The 22,362-nt window shown below is 44.8% G+C and overlaps 1 protein-coding gene across 1 annotated transcript in view; it reads right to left on the reverse strand.

Moving 5' to 3' along the window:
• The window catches only part of nrg3b (neuregulin 3b), a 233,164-nt gene extending 214,634 nt beyond the window's left edge, over positions 1-18,530 (reverse strand). Inside the window, exon 1 of the mRNA XM_069664997.1 lies at positions 17,319-18,530. Within this exon, the coding sequence (XP_069521098.1) occupies positions 17,319-18,168 (850 nt within the window). The 5' untranslated portion in view covers positions 18,169-18,530. The remainder of the gene's footprint in view (positions 1-17,318) is intronic.
• Between the last annotated feature and the right edge of the window lie 3,832 nt (positions 18,531-22,362).

The raw sequence follows: 22,362 nt of genomic DNA on the forward strand, positions 1-22,362 counted from the left end.
CCTGATAATGAACACCTCCTTGGGCGTTATCTTTCATATATTTGTACACAAGGCCCAATACGCATCATATTGCCACAATCTCCCCATTCAGAAACATCAAAACAGATTCCACATCTCGCCCTGTTTGTATTCCTTTCAGGCTGAGTGTGACAGGTGTTTTATAGGGCGGAGCGCTGTTTTTGTGGATGTCCTATCAATGATTCAATGCGGCACATCAGATGGAAGGGAGAGACTGAGAGAAAGATGTCTCTGCCTGCATGTGATGTTCTGGGGGGCTTTCAATATATAATTCACTGAGTTGTCTGACGGGTTGGGCGTTAATGTGATGGATGCTCTCTCAGTCTGGTGAAGATTCAGTGTTCTTTAACCTTGAATCTCTTAGGCTACTTTGAGCATGAACTGCGCTGCCAAATGTCCTTTTATGATCCTTTGATCCTTACAGGACTGCTCACACACACATACGCACACTATGAAAGAAGGCACGTCATACTCACACACTGTTACGCAAAGGTAATTGACAAGCGGCTCCTCCGTTTAACTTCTCAGCGCGGCGGGCGGCGTACAGTAACTCGCTTATGCCTGCTCAATCAACTCGCCTTGAGTAATCAAACATCCATGAGTGCCATGAGTAATAAAAACACCTGGTACACTTAAATCCAAGAGTAAAATTATGTTGAACACTGGCAGGCATGATGGCTGATGAATGTGTTTACTCCCTGCTGATTCTGTTGGTGATGTAAGCACAAAAAGCTTCGGCTATACTGTGTACTTGTGTTTACTCAAGCAGAAAAAGGCGCCTAATGTAGCGGAAATAAAATAAATGTCATTTCTGTCCACCATCTTTTTTTTGACATAATGCAACTGTGCAATGCAACAGTGTGTGTATGTTTGTGTTAATCGGCAAGCTCAGGCAACAAATCCATAGAACAGAGCCATGTAAAATGGCAGATTAGGGGAATACGGAACACACTCCAGAGTGAGCGCCATGCGAGGGCTTTTGTCTTGTTATCTTCGGGAGTGAGTTGACATTATCCCCATGGATAAGGTTTTACCATGCATGGATTACCACATGAGACAAGCTGTGCGCGCCCCCAGGAAACTAACATGAGCGGACCTTAGTCAATCCCTGTCTCCATCTCTCTCTCTCCATCCCGCTCTCGCCGTTCATCGACGCCACGATCTGCACACCTGGAGCTTCTGACACAGTGTCTGGAAATAATGGCGTCTGCTGTAACTCCACAAGGGGCATGAGGCCATCTTTCAGTTTATATTCTCACTCCCACCTCATCAAATACGACAGCTCGGTCTGTGGCCCCAAGCACAATAGGAATATCTGGGTAGCACTGAAGAGCAGTCAAATCAGCAATAATAAATGTGCAACGTGGGGTCGACCTTTCACAATAAAGCTGCTAAGTTAGCAATTATAATGACCAAAATCTTTGATTTTCAAAATAAAGCTTCTGACAATCATTTTATGTTTTAGGACTTTTGGATGTGAAATGATTTTGACACAGGGTCAACATTGTAGATGGTCACACTCGGGTTGTGTTAGGATACTGAAAGTACTTGATTATGTTTAGGTAACAAATCATGCTTTGGGTTCAATCATTTCTATTACCCAACCTCAACCTCAGGTGGACATGAGCGCACTTTATACAACTTTACCTGACATCAAACAACATAGTAACAAAAAGGTAGAGAACAGACACCTGATATGACACAAAGGGGAAGCTACAGAGTCATATTCTGACATGTTGGACTGCTGTCCGAGCTGCAACACAATCATGGCTGACAATTTGGGAGTGTAAATGGGCTGATTGAATGATCAGGCACAAGAATACATCAGAAGTCCAAGCGAGGTGATGCTTCAGCCATCCATCCAGCCATCATCCATTTATCTCTCTTTCATTCATCCATCCATCCATCCATTTCTCTCTATTTCATCCATCCATCCGTCCATCCATTTACTTTTCATCCATCATCCATCCATCCATCCATTTCTCTCTATTTCATCCATTCATCAGTCCATCCATTTACTTTTCATCCATCCATCCGTCCATTTAGCTCTCTTTCATCCATCCATCCATCCATCCATCCATCCATCCATCTATTTATCTCTCTTTCCATCCATCCATCAATCCATTTACTTTTCATCCATCCATCCATCCATTCATTTATCTCTCTTTCCATCCATCCATCATCCATTCATTCATCCATCCATTTACTTTTCATCCATCCATCAATCCATCCGTCCATTTAGCTCTCTTTCATCCATCCATCCATCCATCCATCTATTTATCTCTCTTTCCATCCATCCATCCATTTACTTTTCATCCATCCATCCATCCATCCATCCACCCGTCCATTTATCTCTCTTTCCATCATCTATCCATCCATCGACCCATCCATCCATCTCTCTTTACATCCATCCATCCATTTAAATCTCTTTACATCCATCCATCCATCCATTAATTTATCTCTCTTTCCATCATGTATCCATCCATCCATCCATTTATCTCTCTTTCATCCATCCATCCATCCATTTAATTCTCTTTACATCCATCCATCCATCCATCATTTATCTCTCTTTCCATCCATCCAGTTGCCTCCATTTTATCTTGAGAATCACATTCTGCAGCATCTCCAGTTTCCTTTTCCTCCTCTCAACATGTCAGAAGTCCACAGTGAAGAAAGGACCAGCCATGAAGGAAGTCTGGCCTGTGGTCTCTTCCTCAGCCACATAAAACTTTATGTACAATAAAAAAGTACTTTACCGTTATGTCCTTACGACACATGGAGCCAGTGTTCTTAAAACCACTGCTGTGTAACAAGAGCATATGAGTCCACCTGTCTTTCCCTCCACAACAGGGATAGCAGGCTCTCTCTCTGTTAAAGTTTGATCTGAAGTGCAACAGAAGGATGTTGAATATGCTGCTGCCTCTTTTTAAAAGGATGGCAGAGGAGCATGTTACCGAGGCAATTTCCATTTCTCCATGAGATGTACCAGTGTGAACTCTTTGTAAAACTTCCCACACCTGAAACAGAATTGTAACACAATGAGTCTCAGATAAAAGACTAAAGAGAATGAGGCATCATTGTCTCGGCTCAATTCAAAGAGTCAGGAAGAAACCACATTCTCGAGGGATGTGTTTTTAATTCTCATTATCTGGGACGGTGCTAATGTCATGCTTAAAACATCTAGCGCTAAGGCGGCACGTGGGGGGATTCGCTTTCACTTACAACTGAGAAGAATAGAGGTAAGAGAATGTATTCATAAATATCTGAGTACAAAGGGTTGTCACTGCGAAAACACCAGCTCTGAGAGGTGTAAATTATTGGAAACATTAGGGAAGTTCTTCCAGGCATAATATATTAGCATTATGTAATGCTTTAGAAAATAACAGATGAATTGGGCAATCTATTTGCGATCCAGTTTGACATGTACAGCAAGGTGCAAAAATATGTGAATGGCAGTGATTACGTAAGGCGCGAATGTGTCTGTGAAAGCAGTGACTCAGCATGTTACACCTGTGCAGGTTTAAGGTCCAGTATAAAAAAGAGAACCGAATGTATGAAAGCGCATCACAATTGATGATACTAAAGGTGAAAAAACGTGCTGCACTTCTCATAATTTCCTTTGGAGATTCCTTCCAGGAAGTGGCGACAGCAGCTAACACGAAATGATGAATGATACTCTTATCTCTTCCGGTACACTCCTAAGATTAGGCCCCACATTGGCTCCTATTCACATCGTCGGCATTGTGAGGTGAATTGAGGAAACCCACAAAGAAGAGCAAAAAAGAGAGAGGCTGCCTTTAAAACAGAGGACGAGAGGATGAGTATAAAGGAAGGAGAGTCTAAGTATAGAGGCATGAATGATAGTGGGAGGGATAAAGGAGAGAAAGAGAGGTGACCTCCATCTCCACCTCCACCTCCACACGCCACAACAAGCCTCTCCATCTCAAACCGGGGCACCGTGGCACATTTCCCGTCGCTGGGGGTGGCAGCGGGCCACACGTTGCAGTGAATCAATCCGACTGCTGCAACCTCCGCAATCCACACTTTTCCTGCCGGCTCGTCATGTACCCAGATGCTACGTGCGAAGCAGGGCTGGTGAGAAAATCATGCTCCACATGCGGCGTGTACCTCAGTTTGAAGTCGTGACTGCACAGACGCTGAGATACACAGTCCCTAAGGTGTAAATGATTCTGAATGTAACCAGTGACTTCTGTGTCTTGTTTGAAAGAGAGGAAAGACGACCTGGAAAGAACCTCCATGGTGAAGCTGATTCCTGCTCCAGCTGCTACACAAATAAAACAAATATACAGAGCGTGCGTTAGCTTGGTGAGCTGTAACTTTAAGCTAGCAGCACTCACACTGAGTTCATTGAACTCATTACATTCCCAGGTTGGGTAAGGCATTCTAACATTGTGGGAAATAAAAAACATGTAAAGAATATGAGAATTAAGGGGATGAATGAGGATAATATATTAGCTGCTAGTGTTATTTTCGTTAACGAAAGTTATGACCATCGCTGGGGGTGGCTACCTTGTTTTCCATGACGAAGACGAGACGTTGACGAGCTAAAAATAGATGTTTGATAATAAATACTCTGACGACACACAAGTTTTATTTTTGTTAATGAAACTACACTGGATTAAAATCTTAGTGGTGAGATATTTCCCCCCCAACTGTGCGTCTCATCTGTCAACATACAGGCAATTCATTCCTGTTACTGGTGTGTGCAGATCCCCCTGAATCCGACCCAGCCACACAGGTGAAGATGTCCCAAAGCGGCAGCTTGACAACATGACGGCATCTGCGCAAAACAACAGATGGACACACCTTATTTTTAACGCAATGCGCTGTAGTAACGGGAGACGGAGAGACGGACCCACTGCACGCGACCAATTGGTCTACTCGCGCCCCAGCCTCGCTGGTCAAACCGAGACCCCACAATTTATGTACTAAATATTATATCGCCGATTTCTTTAAATGCATGATGATTACATATTTAGGGAGAACAGCGGTTAGAAAGTGCCGCCTCTTGTCTGGGGCTAGATATCCAAGCATGCTTTGAGTGCCGAATTGTTCGCTTTCAATACACAATAAATGGGGTGCGAATTTTCAGCTGCGCGAGTTTGCGCTCAGTGGGTCCACACCAAATCGGTGGGAGAGTCTAGGCTAGATTATTCAAGGTAAGGCGTACTAGTAAAAGTGTTAAGAGAGTGAAATGGGGCGCTGGTTTGGCTCAGTCTGTGGGGCGGACACCCCGTGTGCAGAGGCTACAGTCCTCGACGAGCCAATCGCAGGTTCGACTCCCAATCATTTGGTGCATGCCATCCCCCACTCTCTACTAACGTTTCCTGTCTCTCTTCAGCTGTCCTATCTAATTAAGGCAAAAGAAAATAATCTTTCTCATTAGTTTATTTTGGAGTTTGAAGGTCCTCCCAGTTAAATATAAAGTCTTACCATGTAAACTTTGAGTAATTATAACGGGACCGTATGAAATAAAGCCTCATATGACTCTGTTACACAAGCTGACATTAACAGTGGTTCGCCTATTTAACAAGGACTGTTACCGCCATAAAAGATCATATATCATGTATTTCTCTCCTTTTAAAACCTCTCACACAGCTTCTGAAATGTTGCTTTAAAGGATATGTGGGCCATAAATATGTTTTCATAATGGTTAATGAAGGCTTTATGCAGCCGCTGCAGCTGTAATCCCTGCAAAATGGGCCCATATATCCAAGTGAATAAGGGAGAACTCAAGCTGCATAATACCTAAATCACACATGGCACTGTACTTGTGCGGCCACTTGGACTCCCTCGTAGAAAAAATAAAAAATTGGGTGTTATTAGATCCGTCGCATCGCGCTGAAACCTGCCTCAAAGCCACACGTCAACCCCGCACCCCCACCTCCAGCTCCATCCCTCCGCTTTCTGCGTTTGCAAATTGATAACGGAAGCAGAGACCCCGCAGGGTCCGTAATTCAATATTGGGATCTAACAGTCTCAGATCAGATATGATGGACTGTAATCCTCTCTGCGTTGCCTCAGCCACATGCTCTACTCTATCTCAGTGCCCCTTGAGCCATCAGCAAGCCACTGTGTTCTCCGCACATGAATGAACGGGTGAGAGAAGGAATGAATGAGTGAAGGGATGAAAAGACGACAGCGGTTTTTGTAGATGAGACGCGGGCCCATACTAAGTATCCGTTCCTAAGATGCAAGAGAGCGCCGTGGCAGACTTGTGGGTAAGTAGGCATGACAGCATGTGATTAAAATGAGTGAATTAGTGAGCACTCCCCCCAGCACACACACGTGCACGCACACACACATTTCATCGCGAACACTAAACCCTGTCTTTAAAAGTGTTCTCTACTCTCCATTTCATCCAATTTGAAAAGATATAAAGTGGGAGAGTCATGTTCGGAGACAATAATGATCCCACTGTTTACTTTCAATTAGGATTATTTCTTTCCTCGGGCTAAGAACACCTTTATTTCTCAGTGGAGACATTAGCAACCGTTAACTCTGTGGGGAGAACTTTTAAAGCATCCATGTAATGAGACAGAATTTTCCCTATACCATTTTTTCCTTCATGATACCAAATTTGGCATCTGAACTTTGTTTCTGCTGATACCAAGTACAAATCTGATTCCAGGGCGATAAAAAAATACACATTATTGTTCACGTCTGTTGGTCTGTACTCTTTACACTGTATGGCAACAACAGTGATACCCGTTGAAACTCAGGCGTTGCATCCACTTAACATTGGCATTTTCCTGATGGAATTTTCCAGTGTAAAACATGCTGACATTTTGCTAACTCTGACTAATGATACCCTCGCCAACTGCACACACTGTTGTGGTTTGCTATTGTCATTCTATAATTTACCAAACATCCGTTCTTCCTTGTCGCTCTGAAACCATAGTTTCCAGTTGCCCCCAATCATTAAGGTTTGCTGGCAGAAGAGCGCAACTTCCTGTTCCTTCTTCCTGCTATGTTCTGAAGCAGCCGAGACGGCATCAGAACTCCATCCATCCATTATCTATACAGCTTATCCTGTGAGGGTCGCAGGGTGGCTGGAGTCTATCCCAACTGTCATTGGGCGAGAGGCGGATACACCCTGGATGGATGGCCAGTCAATCACAGGGCTGACAGAAAACCATTCCCACTCACATTCACACCTATTTCAGGTTCACCAATGAACCTATCGAGCATGTCTTGGGACTGTGGGAGGAAGCCGGAGTCCCCAGAGAGAACCATTCAAAGGGAGAGCATGCCAACTTCGTCCCAACTGGGATTCGAACCAGGAACCTTCAAGCTGTGAGGCTAACCACTGTGCAGCCGACACATCAGATCACCCTGAATTTTAGGCAGTATTGGAGGCATTTCTGATACTGGTATCATTCTTTGAAATAACTATAAAAAGACCATACAGAAGTAGAAGTCAAGTTCTTCTGATTTAGTGTCCAGGGAGATATAAAACTGTGAAAAACCACTAGACTATTGGTGCCTGTGCCTCTGCTGCACAGTAAAATCATATACCATATTCCTGCCATTAGACCACTGAGTATAGGACATCTCAAGCACTTTTTAAAAGGGAGGCTTCATCAATTATTCACACTTCCGGCCAACACACATTCCACATGTTTCTCTTCCCATACATTAATATTTCAGCCCTCCCTTCGTACCTCTTCTTCTCTCTGCCACCTCCCGGTGGACATTTTGTCGACATAAATCACTCAGTGACATTAAGAAGCCCTAAGATGGCCTCAGCCAGTACTTAAAGTCGGCAGGCCTCTCTTCCGCCAATATATGAGTCCCCTGACTGCTGCGTTAGAGTCAGATGTCTCTCAAAAGCATCAGATTCATCTCATAGGATATTGTTTACAGCAGCAAGACAAAGTTTTACTGGTAGGCCTGCATGTGGGTACAACGTAATGGATACCTTGTTTGTAATACTAGACAGGATTGGCTGGAGAGTGAATCAACCAAATCTACAGGAGAATTTCACAATAAAAGAGTTCAGATTGGTTGTTTGGCTTGTTCTGTTAGTGGGGTCAGATATTTGGTGTCTGAGGGTCTTGCCTGTAAACACCAGAGAGGCAAGGACCTTCGTTTCCTGAGTCCAAGTCCCCCCAGTACTTGTACTTGGCACCCTCAACAAGCTCTGAACGCTCTAGGTTAGAAAAGGTTAAGGTTAGGGTTACAGCCATGGTCGCGGTTAGGGTCTGTCGATCCAACCCAGGGAGGCAGGATGTGTACACAGCCTGAGAGGAAGTGCCTAAGAGGCTCAACTCAGGGATCAAATGTCCTCTGTGCGAGGGAGGACGGCATGCAACAACAATCCAAGGCTCTATTCTCGGATGTTACGCAGACGACTCTGCGCTGGACCGCTGAGGCGACATGACACATTTCAGTAGCTGTTTCACCTTTGTGTGTCCGAACCACTAGCATACTGCTCACGTTTACCTGTCAGTGCTCGCTTGTTTGTCTCTAGCATGGCCTCATCTGCATTATGCAACAAGGTAATGTATTACAAGTCGTGGACAAAGAGGGCTGGCATTGGTTTTCTTGTTACAGAATGGTGCAAAAAGTAAAGACATTCAATTTACAATCATGTACGCAAAATAACAAAACTAATTTTAAAATGTTGGAACAATGCAACGACAGCAACTTTGGTTTGAATAATTGGCTTAATAATTAATCAATAATGAAAATAGTTGCCAATTAGTCTTTCCTGTTTAGTCAGTAATGGATTCAGCTCTCCAATGGTGACTGATCCAAGAGTGATACATGCTTTTCTGTATCATCTAAAATGTCCAAGGCAGAGAATAACATCCCGTTGAAAGTGTCTGGCAACCACCTATAGAGCCGTAAAGGGTATGTATATGTTGTATAATATCATATAATACACAGATAACCTTGATTTACACAGCCTTCAGATTCAGTCCTGTATAGGATACATCATGCAGACATTGTCGTGACAGGATTGGAGTGAAATATTTGAAAATTCAAATATGGATAATACCTTCAGGGCAATCTGCATAAAAATGAGAGAGATAACAATAGAAGGGGGAGAATGGGGGGTTTGAGATACGGAAAATGTCTGGCCAAGGCTCTTTCACTCAACTGAGATGAGTATATGCCTCTACCTTGCAGCTGGATCCTTACTTCTGAAGCATGGCCTTATGGTTTTTGACAGTCTTCGCCCCAGATAAAGTCTTTTTTTCCCCCCTTTTGTATGCAACTCACCGCATTTCTGTCCCTCTCCTCTCTCCGTTCGCCTTCCTCTCGGGGCTCTCTCTCTCTCTCTCTCTCTCCTCTTTCATATTGATTGTGTTAAGTTCAGTGGGTGGAAAGGGCATGGGATCAATTCCCACAAAATTTCAAGCATTCGCCTGGTTGTCACTCTAGGATAATTTGTCTGCGGGCTCCCCCTCCCCTCCCGACTGAACACACTGATGTATTCTGCTTTGTAATTGGTGCCCATCAGTGTCAAGTGTCTCTGCTGGCTGGATATTCAGGGCAAACACTGCAGAATGCTGCATATTCATTAATTTGCATGTGCACACAGCAGTTACTGTCTCATGAATCTCATCTTTGCGAATATTATAAAGATAGTTGATGTTTTTTTAAGGAGTCTGCCAGATTAATTTACAGTAATTAATTTGGAAAAGAACCAACGCTCTTTCTTTGGGGTTGTATACGTATATTTCTGCATAATAGAAACACTCATGGAAGCCAGCCGGCTCACACTGTCAGAAGAATTACATGCTGCACCATGTCTCCGGGCATGGTTTTGCTAATGCCTCCTGCAGCAATGCTAATATGAATAATTTCTATTTCTGGTATTGTAACATTCATGCAAGCCCTCCATGGATACTGAAATAACTCCCCATTCATTTTAAATAATTAAGCTGCTCTAAAACCACTTAAATGAGAATCTGATTTGCAGTGACCACCGTGGATGGACAATTTCACATCTGTATCGCGGCAGCGTTAAACAGGTTTTTCCTTGGAGCTGAATCATATTCAGCGCGCATGACAGCCCTAAGCACCGGCTCCACTGCTACATGAAAAAAGTATTACTCAGTGTGTCAACATCAAATTGCACCATCACACTACTCTTCGGAGACTTACAATAAGTCACATGCTGAGTTGAGGAACAGTTGGGTTCAAATGTTCCTTAGCTGATGCATGAGAGCTCACTTTCCAACCAGGAAGATATGTGTGAAATCGGTGCAGCTGCACACGCACACACACACTGTGCAGGAGCAGCCCTGCTCGGGCCAGCCTCTGCGAACAAGCAGAGCGTGTCTCAGGAGAGACAGAGGGGCCTCAGAGGCAGCTCGGCAAATCTGAGCCTGACCTCCCTGGAGAGAGAGAGCGAGAGAGAGAGAGAGAGAGAGGGAAACTGGATTTTTATCTTTGTTTTTAATCCCCCTTACACGCTCCGCTCGTCCTACAGTAGTACTTTGTGCCGGCTTCATGTATAGCGAAGAACAAACAAACAAAGCAAACACACAAGAAAAAAAGGAAACAGGGCCGTTCGTGTCGGGAAAAACATCAATTTCCGTTCTTTTTTTTTTACATTGACATCAGAGAAAACGCTTATCTCTTTTCTCGTGTGCTTCTTTCTGGAAAGAAAAATCCGCTGTGGCACAAATCAGACTGGCTTTGACTTCATGTTTCTATGATGCTAGCCTCAAACTCAGACTGAACTATTTCATTAGCGGCCCAGCATTCAGTCTGACATTTGCCTCTTGTTTGGCTGTTTTCTGTTTGGGAGGGAGTTTATCTCACGCTAACCCAAACCTGTGACGGAAATATTGACAGTGATTCTGCATTAGCCATAGCTAACAGAAGGTCTTTCATGCTGAATTAATTGAATGGACAAAGAAGTGATAACAAAATGAAAAGGGTGTGGGATCAATTCCACCAAATGTTTTAAGCCTGAAATTCAGACTGGAATGCTAATCCGTTAGCTGGCCAGTATTCAGTTTGACGTTTGTCTCCTGTTAAGCTGTTTTCTGATTTGGAAAGAATTTTATCATGCCCTAACTTAAGTATCAACACTAAATCGGCATTAGCCATGGCTAACAGAAGTTAGCTTTAACACGCTGATAAAACTCATAGCTGTTAGCATGATATACAGTTTGAAATGCTAGTTCGTTAGCCATATGTTTGGCTATTGTTGAGCTTTCTGTTTGGAGGGAGTTTATCTTGCCCTGACCAATCACTGCTACTGAAGTATAGACTCTGAATCTGCAATGGTAAGGGTACAGAAAAGTTAGCTTTAACATGCTGAGAACAGTCATTTCTGCTAGCCTGATATCTGGATTAAAATGCTACCTGTTAGCCGGCAAGTACTTATTGCCTCTTGTTAAGCCGTTTTCTGTTTTTGGAAGGAGTTTATCACGCCCTTACTGTGGTATCAACACTGAATCTGCATTAGCCATGGCTAACAGAAGTTAGCTTTAACATGCTGATAAAACTCATAGCTGTTAGCATGATATCCAGATTGAAATGATAGTTCGTAAGATATATGTTTGCCTCCTGAAGCTGACTCTTATTCTGCAATGGTAATAGCAAAGAAAGGTTAGCTTTAACATGCTGATAACAGTCATTGCTGCTAGCCTGATATCCTGATTAAATGCTATCCGTTAGCTGGCAAGTATTCAATTTGACATTAGCCTCTTGTTAAGCTGGTTTTTGTTTGTTTAACTTGACCTGACCTGTTACTGAAGTATTGACATAAAATCTGCATTAGCCATGACAGATTTAGCATGCTAATCAAAGCCTTTTATGCTAAGTTATTCTACCAGACAAACTGGTAACAAACTCTCTTTACCTCTAGCCATCTATTTGCACCAGCAGTTCCAAGATGTCTGACTAACCAAAAGAATCTTCCAAATCCATTTTCTTTGGTGCAAAAGGAGCCAGCTGATAAATTAAACCCACGGGCAGAGCAGCAGCAACACTTTTCCATCTTGTTTTAAATGCCTTCAGTGCGCAGCTGTTCTGATTTAATGCCCATTGTTTCAGTCACTTGATTTACAGACGCATTGATAGCCGTGTCTGGCTCTCAAACAGATGATATTCTCAAGATAAGACCCACCTATAAACTGACTCGGTTGCTTCTCCAAAAGAGGAAACTGCCATTGATTAAAAAAAGAAAGGGCAACACCAGATCTTTGAATCCCTTGAGAAAGATTTGAATGTGGTTGGCGATTCACAAGTGTGGAATCAGGCTGGTGAGATGTGCATGGAATTACAAGCACGCTTCACTAAGGAAGATTTCTTACAACTGAGAGGGGAGTGGAGTGGGACCTGAGCCAACACCAGCGTCCATGGTTTCCCAACAGGCTTTCATTGTGCACTGCTCCACTCGCCTGCTATTTCCCTACTTCTGAGCCAATGGGACTTATATGTGGAGAGTGGAGCGGGATGCGTTAAAGTCCCTGATACAAAACAATGAGAGTCATGAGTTTATGGGCACACACATGCTACATGCTTGTCTTTGTGTTCGCAAGTGTGCCAGCTTTTCCGTGCTTGCCCATATGCTCGTGAAATGCGAGCCGAGCAGCTAAGGCATAAAGGGAGATAGAAAGCACAAAAGCAAAGCAAAAATAGACGGAGGAACACAATGACATGGGAAGAGGACACAATGAGCTCGCAGAAAAGGGAGAGCGAGGGAGAAAGAGGGGATAAACGATAAAAGGAGGAGGTAAAATATGTCATTATCCCCAAAGGACGGAGCCTGTCTAGATCTTCACCAAACAGCAGGAGCAATAGCAATAAGTCGAGTGGGGGGAAAAAATCCTGTCACTGCCTCCTACATGCGCCACAGATTATCTGACACCCAAGAACGTACAGAATAACATCATCAGCGCCCAACTTATGATAAAACACGAGATCCCTGAACTGTGTGGAAAGACAGATGCACCTGAGGCCACATTTTACGCGGCGTTTCATCATCTACCGAGACATTTTCTATGTACAATAGCACATTAAATACGCTGCATTGCACAGCTCTACATACTATTACAGTAAGCATGACACAGCCGAGCTTTAGAACAAGCTGCACTCCCGAAAAGAACACTGTGTTAGTGTTGTGCATGTAAGATAGCACATAAACGCTGTACACAGGGGTCATGTGAATAAATATAAAGTGCACAGCGAACAAAAGGAATATACAGTGAAGAAAAGGCTTCAATATTCTAACCCATAGCAACAACTTTAATACTACACAGAGGGCAGGATAACACACTGGAAGCTATTTAGCACAGGGCTTAGAAAATAACACAGACAGTGGTTCCTTCTGTGAACACACAGCGTTCTTGTAAATTCAGATTATTCTCAAAGACTGGAAGTTGTAACATGATATTTTAATGGTCTATTTGTGTTAGTGTTCAATATAAACCAATGGATTTACAGCTGCGGTTGGCAGAAGAGGAGCTGGCCAGGACAGATTTTCAAAATAAGACGACTAACAAATGGACGAACGCATCAAACTCAACAGGTGAACTCAATCATTTGTTCACATGTTTAAACCCGAGCTACGCCTGTCGTATCAATCTCTTTCTTCTGATGGCACATTTACAAGTCTAAGGCTCGTATTCATGAAGAAACCTGCTAAAGGTTTCTAATACTTCTTGATGGACAAGAAGTCACTTATTCGGCCTATTTTCTACCACGAATGTCTGTTAATGAGGCCATTAGACTCTTTCTTTGAATAAGGCTCTCAGCAATTTAACTACTTCAAGAGACTTCAATAAAATATGCAACTGAAAAGTCAAACCCTGTTACTTCCCATTTGACATATCCCTCAAAGTTTTACCTCCCTTTCTGAATTTGTACAGGCCATACATAGTCTGTATAAAAGAAGTGGACGTAACCTGCAATTTTCTCCATTGGCGAACAGGTACTGACTCCACTGTTTTCCAATTGCATGAAACCAGATGGGAAAACTTCATGATCCTAACCAGTTCATGAACTCAATTGCTAGTTTCAAGCCATTTTCAATACAGCACAATGTTCATTATGTAAATTACGGTCCAATTTAGTGTAAAATTGTCTTATGCTTTAGGCCATTGCTGCCTGTGATCGACACAGAAACCTAACCTATCAACTACGATAGAGATGTATCCACCCTATCATCCAAAAATGATAAGTTCTTGCTCCTCCCCAAAAAACAAGATGGCAGCGACCCAAAAAGTTAATAATATAACCCTCAAATTCCACAGGATCCGTCTCCGGCGCATTACGTGTGTGGCGCGACCTCCAGTATCGAATGCGCCCATTCAAGTCAATGCTCGTGATTCCACAGCACGCGCGTGGTCCGTCTCCGGCGCATCCCAGAAGCGTCACTCCGCTAAAGACACGCGCCGGGTCTATCTTTGACGGAGGCTGCTTCAAGCAGGCGTCAAGCTGAACAGAGCAGATAGTTCCAAACAGGAAGTCACACACGAAAACAGCAGACAGCATCAGGTCATTTCAAAATAAAACACCATGTACAGACTCCTGTTTTTTTTCCGTTTTCACAACAACAACAACACACTTAAATCTTTTAGAAAGAACATTTGATGATATCCAAATGAGCAGATAATCAACCTCGGAGGTGTAAACTGAACTGTTGTTTGTGTGTTGCTCTGTTTAACATTGATGTTATCGCGTGATTTCGCAATCCTAGCGTGATCTCGCGAATCCAGCTGCGGATCAGACACGCTTCTTATAGGCGAGGGCTCGCACCGTTCGACGGACCAGAACCGCGGCGCAGACGGAACGCGCCGGCCACGGATCCTGTGGGATCCAGGTGTTACATTGGATAGGTCCACTTCTTTTATACAGTCTATGGTGTGATCAGACTCTTCTACGAATCTAACAGAGCTGTAAGACCACCATGACTTTCTTTTGAGGTATGAAGCTGAACATGACCTCACACACGCCTCTGGTGTTTATCAAAAAAACACAGCAGCCAGGTATAAAACCAGAGAATCTGTTTCTACCTCTATTTTTGCAGAAAGCTTTCTATCACTTTCATTGACATCATCTCTTACTATAAAGGTTACCAGAGAGCTTGTATGATACTGGCTGCCATGGAGATGTGTTTGAAAGAGCCTGAGAATTTGCAGCTTGTTCTCGATATTGCAGGTTCAAAGGATTTGAAGAAAAAGTTTTTTTGGCTTGCATTTAAAGATTTGGCGGTACACTTAGTAACAGAGTGCACTGAAGAATTGGAAACGCTCATCGATCTGACACTTAGTGAGGATAGTAGAGACTTGTTTTGGTACCACCTGTAGCTTGACAGATCTTTTGACTAATGCAGGGATAAAGATTGCACAAGTGGGCCAACATGTCGGCCTATTCTTATCAACAACATCTGCTCAAAGTACAACACTGATCTCTCTTCCTTATGGTGTTAAACGGGCGGGATGAGCAGTTTGTTTGCTGCGTTTATGTGGCCATAGTGTGTTTAAGCGTGTGTGAATGTACGGGCGGTGGAACCAAGGACGAATGGTCAGTGCTGTTGCTGTTGCCATGGGTCCTGTTAAAGAAAAATAGGAAGTGCGCTGGAGCTTTCGAAGGCGGTGTCCTTTCACAGAGTACAGTCCAAACAGATGTGTCCTGATGTTCACACAGGGGGGCTGCCCGGTTTGGCAGCCTTCAGCGGTTTGGCAGCTCTCAGCCGTGAGTGACGTCATTGGCCCTAGAGTAATGGATTGTACTACAGGAGGATGCTGAATGAAACAATCCTGTCTGAGAGCATTCCAATACGTAAGTCACCTTTGGAAGCCATTGTCACAGGGGAATTCAAGACAATACCAAGATATTCTCTCAAACATATGGTTTAATATCCAATGTCCAACACATTCCTTTGCCCTGAGGTAAAGAGGAGGGAAATGATGTCACTTGATCACAGTTTGCTTGTGGAATCGATGCCGTCCAATAAGAGGAAACTCTTATACCCAACCAGCTGCTGATATACACCTCCTTTGCACTCATACACCTTGAGGAAGCCATGGTGAATATGGCGGTTTTAATGTAGATCATGAGCTAAAAGTGAGTTTTAAATCAAAGCTGCCAATTAATTCCCATGTTCCAACACAAGTTATTAAAAATAAGAGCGCCTGGAGTGTGAGACAGGAACATTTCTACGCAGTCAGTGCTCGTGATTTCACTCGCATCCTGCCCCGCCCACATATGAAAAATAAACCTTGTGATGTTAAAAACACGTCCCATGTGGCATGAATAATCAGGAAGTCTTCCTTCTTTATACAATGCTCAATATGCAAAATTCACAGCTCCCCCTGCTTCATACCCTCCGTCTCCCTGAAGCCTTTCCCTCACTTAGCCCACTCCATCTGCCATCTCTCTCTTCTCCCGGCTCCCACTCTTCACTCTCCCGCTTTGTTGTGCTTCCTGCATTCTCTTCCTTTCCCTCGCCATCCTCTTCAGCTTTCTGTTGTTTTTCAAAGTACGGCTCCTGCTTTTTCTCCATTTCCTGCCTCATCTATATCCACTTGTCCTCTGCAACCTTACTCTCATCCCTGTTTCCATTTATTTCCCCCTCTGAGCCTTCCCCCCGCTCAGTATCTCCCTGCAGTGTGAAAGCCGTACCTGCGACACTCCCGCTCCCACATATCCTCTCATCTAAATGAGATGTGTGGCCTTGCTATCTCTGATTCCTCTAGACAGGAGGTGAGAGCTAACCTTTCTCCCACTTTGACACCTCACCAGCTCCTGCTATTTGTTTTCATAACACAAATATGCTGTCCTTAGTCACAGCAGCCATCACAAAGCTTTAGCATCCCAAGTCCGGCAGAAAAGACAAAATAAATTCTAGTCGATGGCACCCCGGCCTTAAATGGTGCTTAAACCAGAGTGCGAGAAAAAACCTCCTCTGGAGGTAAGATTCATATCGGATTAATGCACAAGTGAAAGATAAAGACGAGAGGGGTGAAAATACTGAGAATATCCCCTGATATCTGTCTGTACTAATGAATACGATTAATGTTAAGCTGCTGGAGTATCCACTTTCCATGTGGATAAAAAAGGAAATAATTTATATTCTGAGACCATGAGTCATATCAAAGCATATCAGACAAAAGATGGGGGTTTTTTTACCCATGGATACAGTTATATGTGATAACTGCCCGCTATAGTGACATACCATTATTGCCGCTCTGAAGGCCCGGAAAAGAGCTCTTGTCAAACACTCATCTCAAGTTCCGCAGATAACCTCACACAGCTGCTCTCGCTCACACGGCTCCATACACCCAAAAAATAAAAAGTGAACTTACGTGTTCGGAAGCGGTGGTGTGGGCGTGTGGCCGGGCCCTTGTTGCCCGGGCGCGCGTGATTCCAGCGCGAAGTGGGTTTGACCGGGGCCGCCGGCTGGGAGGGGGTCGGCTGCGCTTTGGCGGTGGTCTTCGCAGTAGCCGTAGCCGTGCTGGACGCTGTGGTGGTGAAGGTGGCAGAAGTCTGTCCCGGCTTTGAGTTGGCGGCTCCGTTACGTCCGTTACCGGAGCCGCCGCCTTTTCTGACAGTGCTGCGAGGCGTGACCTCCTTAACGCTGGGAGGCGGGGTGAGTCGGGTGGCGCGAGTGGTGGTGGAGGTGGTAACCACAGTCCCGGTAATGCGGGTGCCGACGCGGTTGTGAAGGTGTGGTGCGCGGTTGCCGTCTCCGTTGGCAGTGCTGCCATTGGCTGAGTGATTTGCTGGTGGCCCTGATCGAGTTCTTGGCGCGGGGGCGGTACCGTCCGCGGCTAGCGGCGTGGTAGTCGACACCATCGCTGTGGTGGAGGCAGCTGACGTAGTGGTGGCGGTGGGAATGTCGGGCCCCTTGGGCATGGCACTGGGTTTGGAGAGAAATATAGGGTCCTGTCCGATGCTACCTTTAGGATCCACCAGATCAGTGGGGACATAGTCTTGCACGGACCCCACCACAATCCATTTGAGCAGCATTAGACTGAGTCCCAGTCCCACAAAGCCCATTACCAGGGGCACGGCGCACAGCCAGGTCTGCTGGCGAGGCCACACTGCACAGGGGCCACAGCGCAGAGGTCCCGGGGCACGGGGAGACGCTTGTTCAGCCCCTGGCTCCTCCAGCGTCATGGGTGCCAGAGGGGTGGCACCTGAGCGGTCACTCATCCTGGCGAAGTTTTCGTCTCTTAGGGCGTTTTAGGGGTCAAACTGGGGGCCAAGTGATACTCAGGCATTTACAAGAAAGGGGGCGTGGTGCGGAAGAAAAGCTGGGCATCTTAAGGACGTGCCCGCGCAATGAATAGCCTAAACATCTACATGCACAAAACAGGAAGTAGAAGCACAATCACCAAGCAGACACAATCACTCACAGTCACTTACGCCTAATTAAAAGCTGGCACTGAACTCGAACGCATCCACAAGCGATATAACCTACACTCCCTCTGGCGGACAACAAACCAGACACACACATACACACGCAGAAACACACACACACACACACACACAGACACACACAAATATGCACTAGAGTCTACACACTTCCACACAGGTTATGGACAGGTGAGAGAGCGAAGCGAGGAGGAGGGTGGGGGGGGGCCGCCTCACTGTAGTTCAGCGCTAACGAAGCGATGATAAATCCCAGGATGCTTCACTCCCTTGTTAAAAAAAGAAGCCGACGTAGAAAAAAAAAAAAACCGAGAAGGATATCGATCCGCTTCAGGCTGGAGCTGTAAATCCATGTGCGTGTGTGCGTGCGTAGATCAACAATCCGGGCTATGGCAGCACCCTTCTCCACTCTCATTTGGTTGATTATCGGCCGCATAAGGTCCTTAAAACACAAACCACGATTCTTCCTATATTCCTTTAGATTTCATGTGAGTTCATTTCACCTTTCCTGCATGCATCAGAGAGCTCTCCTTTCCCTCTCGCAGGTGTCTACTTCAAGTTTGCCTCTAATAGCACCCAGTTCGGCGTGCCCGGCCACCCTTATGGTCGCTCCAGCTGCCGGTAATCCAGAGGGTGAAAGCCACCGAAACTGTACCGAGGCAGGGCAGAAGGAATCTGACGTGATCTGCCAATGAGAAGGGGTGGCAGTGGTGTTGGTATCCGGGATAGCGGGCTAAATCCAAGTGATCCGGGTCCAATCCCTTACGCCGACCACCCCACTCTGATTCTCCTGGAGTGACAGCGGTGTGTCTCCGGAGCTGTCTGCCCGAACTCCGGCGCTGTTAGTGGATAAATCCCGGGGAAAAAAGAAGCATTTACGATACGTTTACCTTCGCTGCATTCCCACAGTGGTGCAAGCAGCAGAAAGGGAGATGGAGAGAGGAAGGAGGGAGGGGGCTGCTGCTCTGAAAAAAATGATGCGGCGGCTGTTCTTGGAGGCTGCAGACAGAGAGAGAGAGAGAGTGGGGAAGAGAGGATGGAGGGAGTTGAGGAGGAGGAGGGAGGGAGGGAGGAAGCTTGCTCAATCCGCGGTGAGTGATGTGGGTTTCACGGCTCCTAACCCATCCGGCGCTCTCTCCTCCGGTTCACCGCCGTCCTCAATACTCCAAAGTGACGACTATAGTGACTGCCCCATCTCTTTCCCCCACAAGACTCCGCGGGTGGAGCTGTGAGCTGACTCCCTTATCAGCCCCCCCCAAAAAAGAGGAAGAAAGAAAAGGTAGAAACAGGTAGGGGAAACATAAGAGAGAGGGATGCGTGTTGGCTAAGCTCTGCAGCAGATGCAGATAGGAGGCACACAGAAAGAGAGAGAGAGAGAGAGAGGGAGGAGGCGGCAGCAACAGCAAAGCGCGCCGCACACACACGTTTACAGACACACACACACACACGGCGTGCAGAGGAGCGGCGCTGCCATAGACACACCCCAGGGAGCGGTGAGATAGAAGGAAGGAGGGAGGGTGAGGATGAGAGGAGAAGGAGGAGAGGTGGGAGGAGGCGAGGGAGGGAAAGGCGCCACCCTGATGTCTTCCACCGGCGGCACACAAAAGCAAACAAACCAAACACCTGGCTCATAATTTATGGCCGAGTTAGAGCACTACTTCAGCCTGATACTTCAGCGGGCAGCGGATGAGTCCCTTATTTTACAGTTCACAAGGGACAGCACAGGCAGGAGCGTTTTATGGGCAGTGCAACTTATTGATATTAGAATATGAGTGAAAAGCACGCTCGAGATGGAGCGTAAGCAAGGCAGATTGTATTTATAAAACGGCTGCAACATAGAATCAATGCACCTTAGATGTAGGTCCGATGCCATCAACAGCATGGATAAATCACGGTGTGAAACAGGGGCTCTTACATGACTCAGAATAAGATATCATTTCAAGTTAAAACCATCGTCCTGAACAGTGTTCTGCTTACGCATTCGGGCTTTTTAACGTCTGATTTACAACAAGAGCAGTCCAAAAAGCAGACATCGGCTGGGTGCACAAGTTAACCTGGTTGCACCTGATATTTGTCAGGAGGTTTCACAACAGTATGGGCGGGCCTTATGGGGCCAGGCCAGTCAGGTCACTGTGCCCCCTCTGGTGAAGATTAAATAATAGTAGTTATTTCTCTATGTAAATAAATCAAACGTATTGTCAATTAAAGACTGAATGCGGTCTGGTGAAAATTAAAGCTCAAGGATGGTTTTATTTTACATTTAAAGCTCCTGTGAGGAACTTTCAGTTTGTGTTGATTTTGGCGCCCCCTGTGGGCAAAGCCTTACCTCTGATCTCTGCTGATTTTGTCCTGTACATGTTTAAGTGGTGGTTTTTAACAAAAAATATCATCATGTATCACTCACTTCAAATGTTTGCCCTGGAAAATGTAAACAAAGGCAGTGTGCAGTTAATCGCTTCGTCTGACACCCACCCCCCCACCAGCGGTTTCAGGCATTAAAAATAACTATATAGAAATAATCAATCTTGTTGCTGATGGTCTGGTTTGCTTCTGTAGCTCATATAGAGTCATCAGAATTAATTTCATTCTGTTTCATAACCAGTGAAAGACTCCTCACAGGAGCTTTAAGTCATATTTTCTCATGTAAAATGACAGTTGTGTAAGCCTGTTACAAATAATTATCATGCATAGCCGCTGCAAAACGATCTACAGCCAACTGAAATGTTGAGCTTGACACAGGTAGGTGTGTATATGTGAAACCAGAGTTTGTCAACGTTGTCGCCTCTCTTAATCGCCCACTGGTGAACAAGAAGAGCAATCTGGCACTTTGTTTGTATTCTGTAGGTAGTAGATCTGTTTATTATCCCTGTGAAGCTAGCTTTCAAGCATGCCCACCGATATTGGTGGCTTCCTCCCACAGTCCAAAGACGTGCTCGTTAGGTTAATTGAAGACTGTAGGTGTGAACGTGAGCGTGAAAGGTGGTCTGTCTCTGTGATCAGTCCAGGGTGTACCCCGCCTCACGTCCAATGACAGCTGGGATAGAGCCCTGAACAGGATAAGCTGTATAGATAATGCATGGATGGATTCTGACTTCAAAATTATGTATATGTCATTATACAACCCAATAAAATCCAATTTAATTGGCAGCTGTAGAAAGAAATCATGTAAAAGTTCACGGGTTAATACTTACTAAAGGCACTGATGTTTTTCCCCTTTTAAATCGTCAAAAATTAGATTCAAAGTGTGCAAAAGGAGACACAATTTGATGCCTTGTAATTTCTATATTCATGCAATATTGCTACAGTTTTAGCAAGCAGCAAAAATAGCAAGATTTGAACCTGCAGCATCAACTTCCTGCCGACAGAGTAAAGTGTGTCTTCCCATTTTTCCTCCACTCATTTCTGTTTGTAATCACATTAATCAGAAAAGCAGCTACTTTTTGAAACAAGCCTCAGTTGTTAGAGGACTAATCAGACATTAATATGTCTCCCAAGTGTCTCCAATGTTTCCAAAGTGGCACTGAATATCGGATCACCCACAAATACAGAGATTCTTTTTGGTTTTGTTGCGTCTAGAAAAGTAAGGTTGCGGCATGTCTCTGTTTGAAGCTGCCATCTGCTTCTTTACAACATAATCCTTTAAACTGCAGAAAAAAATCAAGGATATCATTTATTAGTGCAAACGACAGTTGAGAAATTGTAATAATCCCTTAAATTTGGTGCGCGGTCTCTTTGTGAGGATAAAAGAAAGTCTGGGAGTGAGAAAAAAACGGTAGGGGAGAATAAGGAAGGAAACTGCGACTTAAATAAGCACATAGTTCACTGTACTAAAAAAAACTTGCAATCACTCCAATAAAATCCGAAACATCATCATTCATTAGTGTCTAAATAGCTTGTAGCTCACAGCAAAAAATTAGACCCATTTCAAACTGTGCACATTCCCCAGATGACGCTGAAACGACGCCGTTTTGAATG

Source organism: Semicossyphus pulcher, unplaced genomic scaffold (assembly GCF_022749685.1).
Source record: "Semicossyphus pulcher isolate SPU_LCO1_2020_fin unplaced genomic scaffold, fSemPul1.0.p SCAF_16, whole genome shotgun sequence".
Taxonomy (NCBI): Eukaryota; Metazoa; Chordata; class Actinopteri; order Labriformes; family Labridae; genus Semicossyphus; species Semicossyphus pulcher.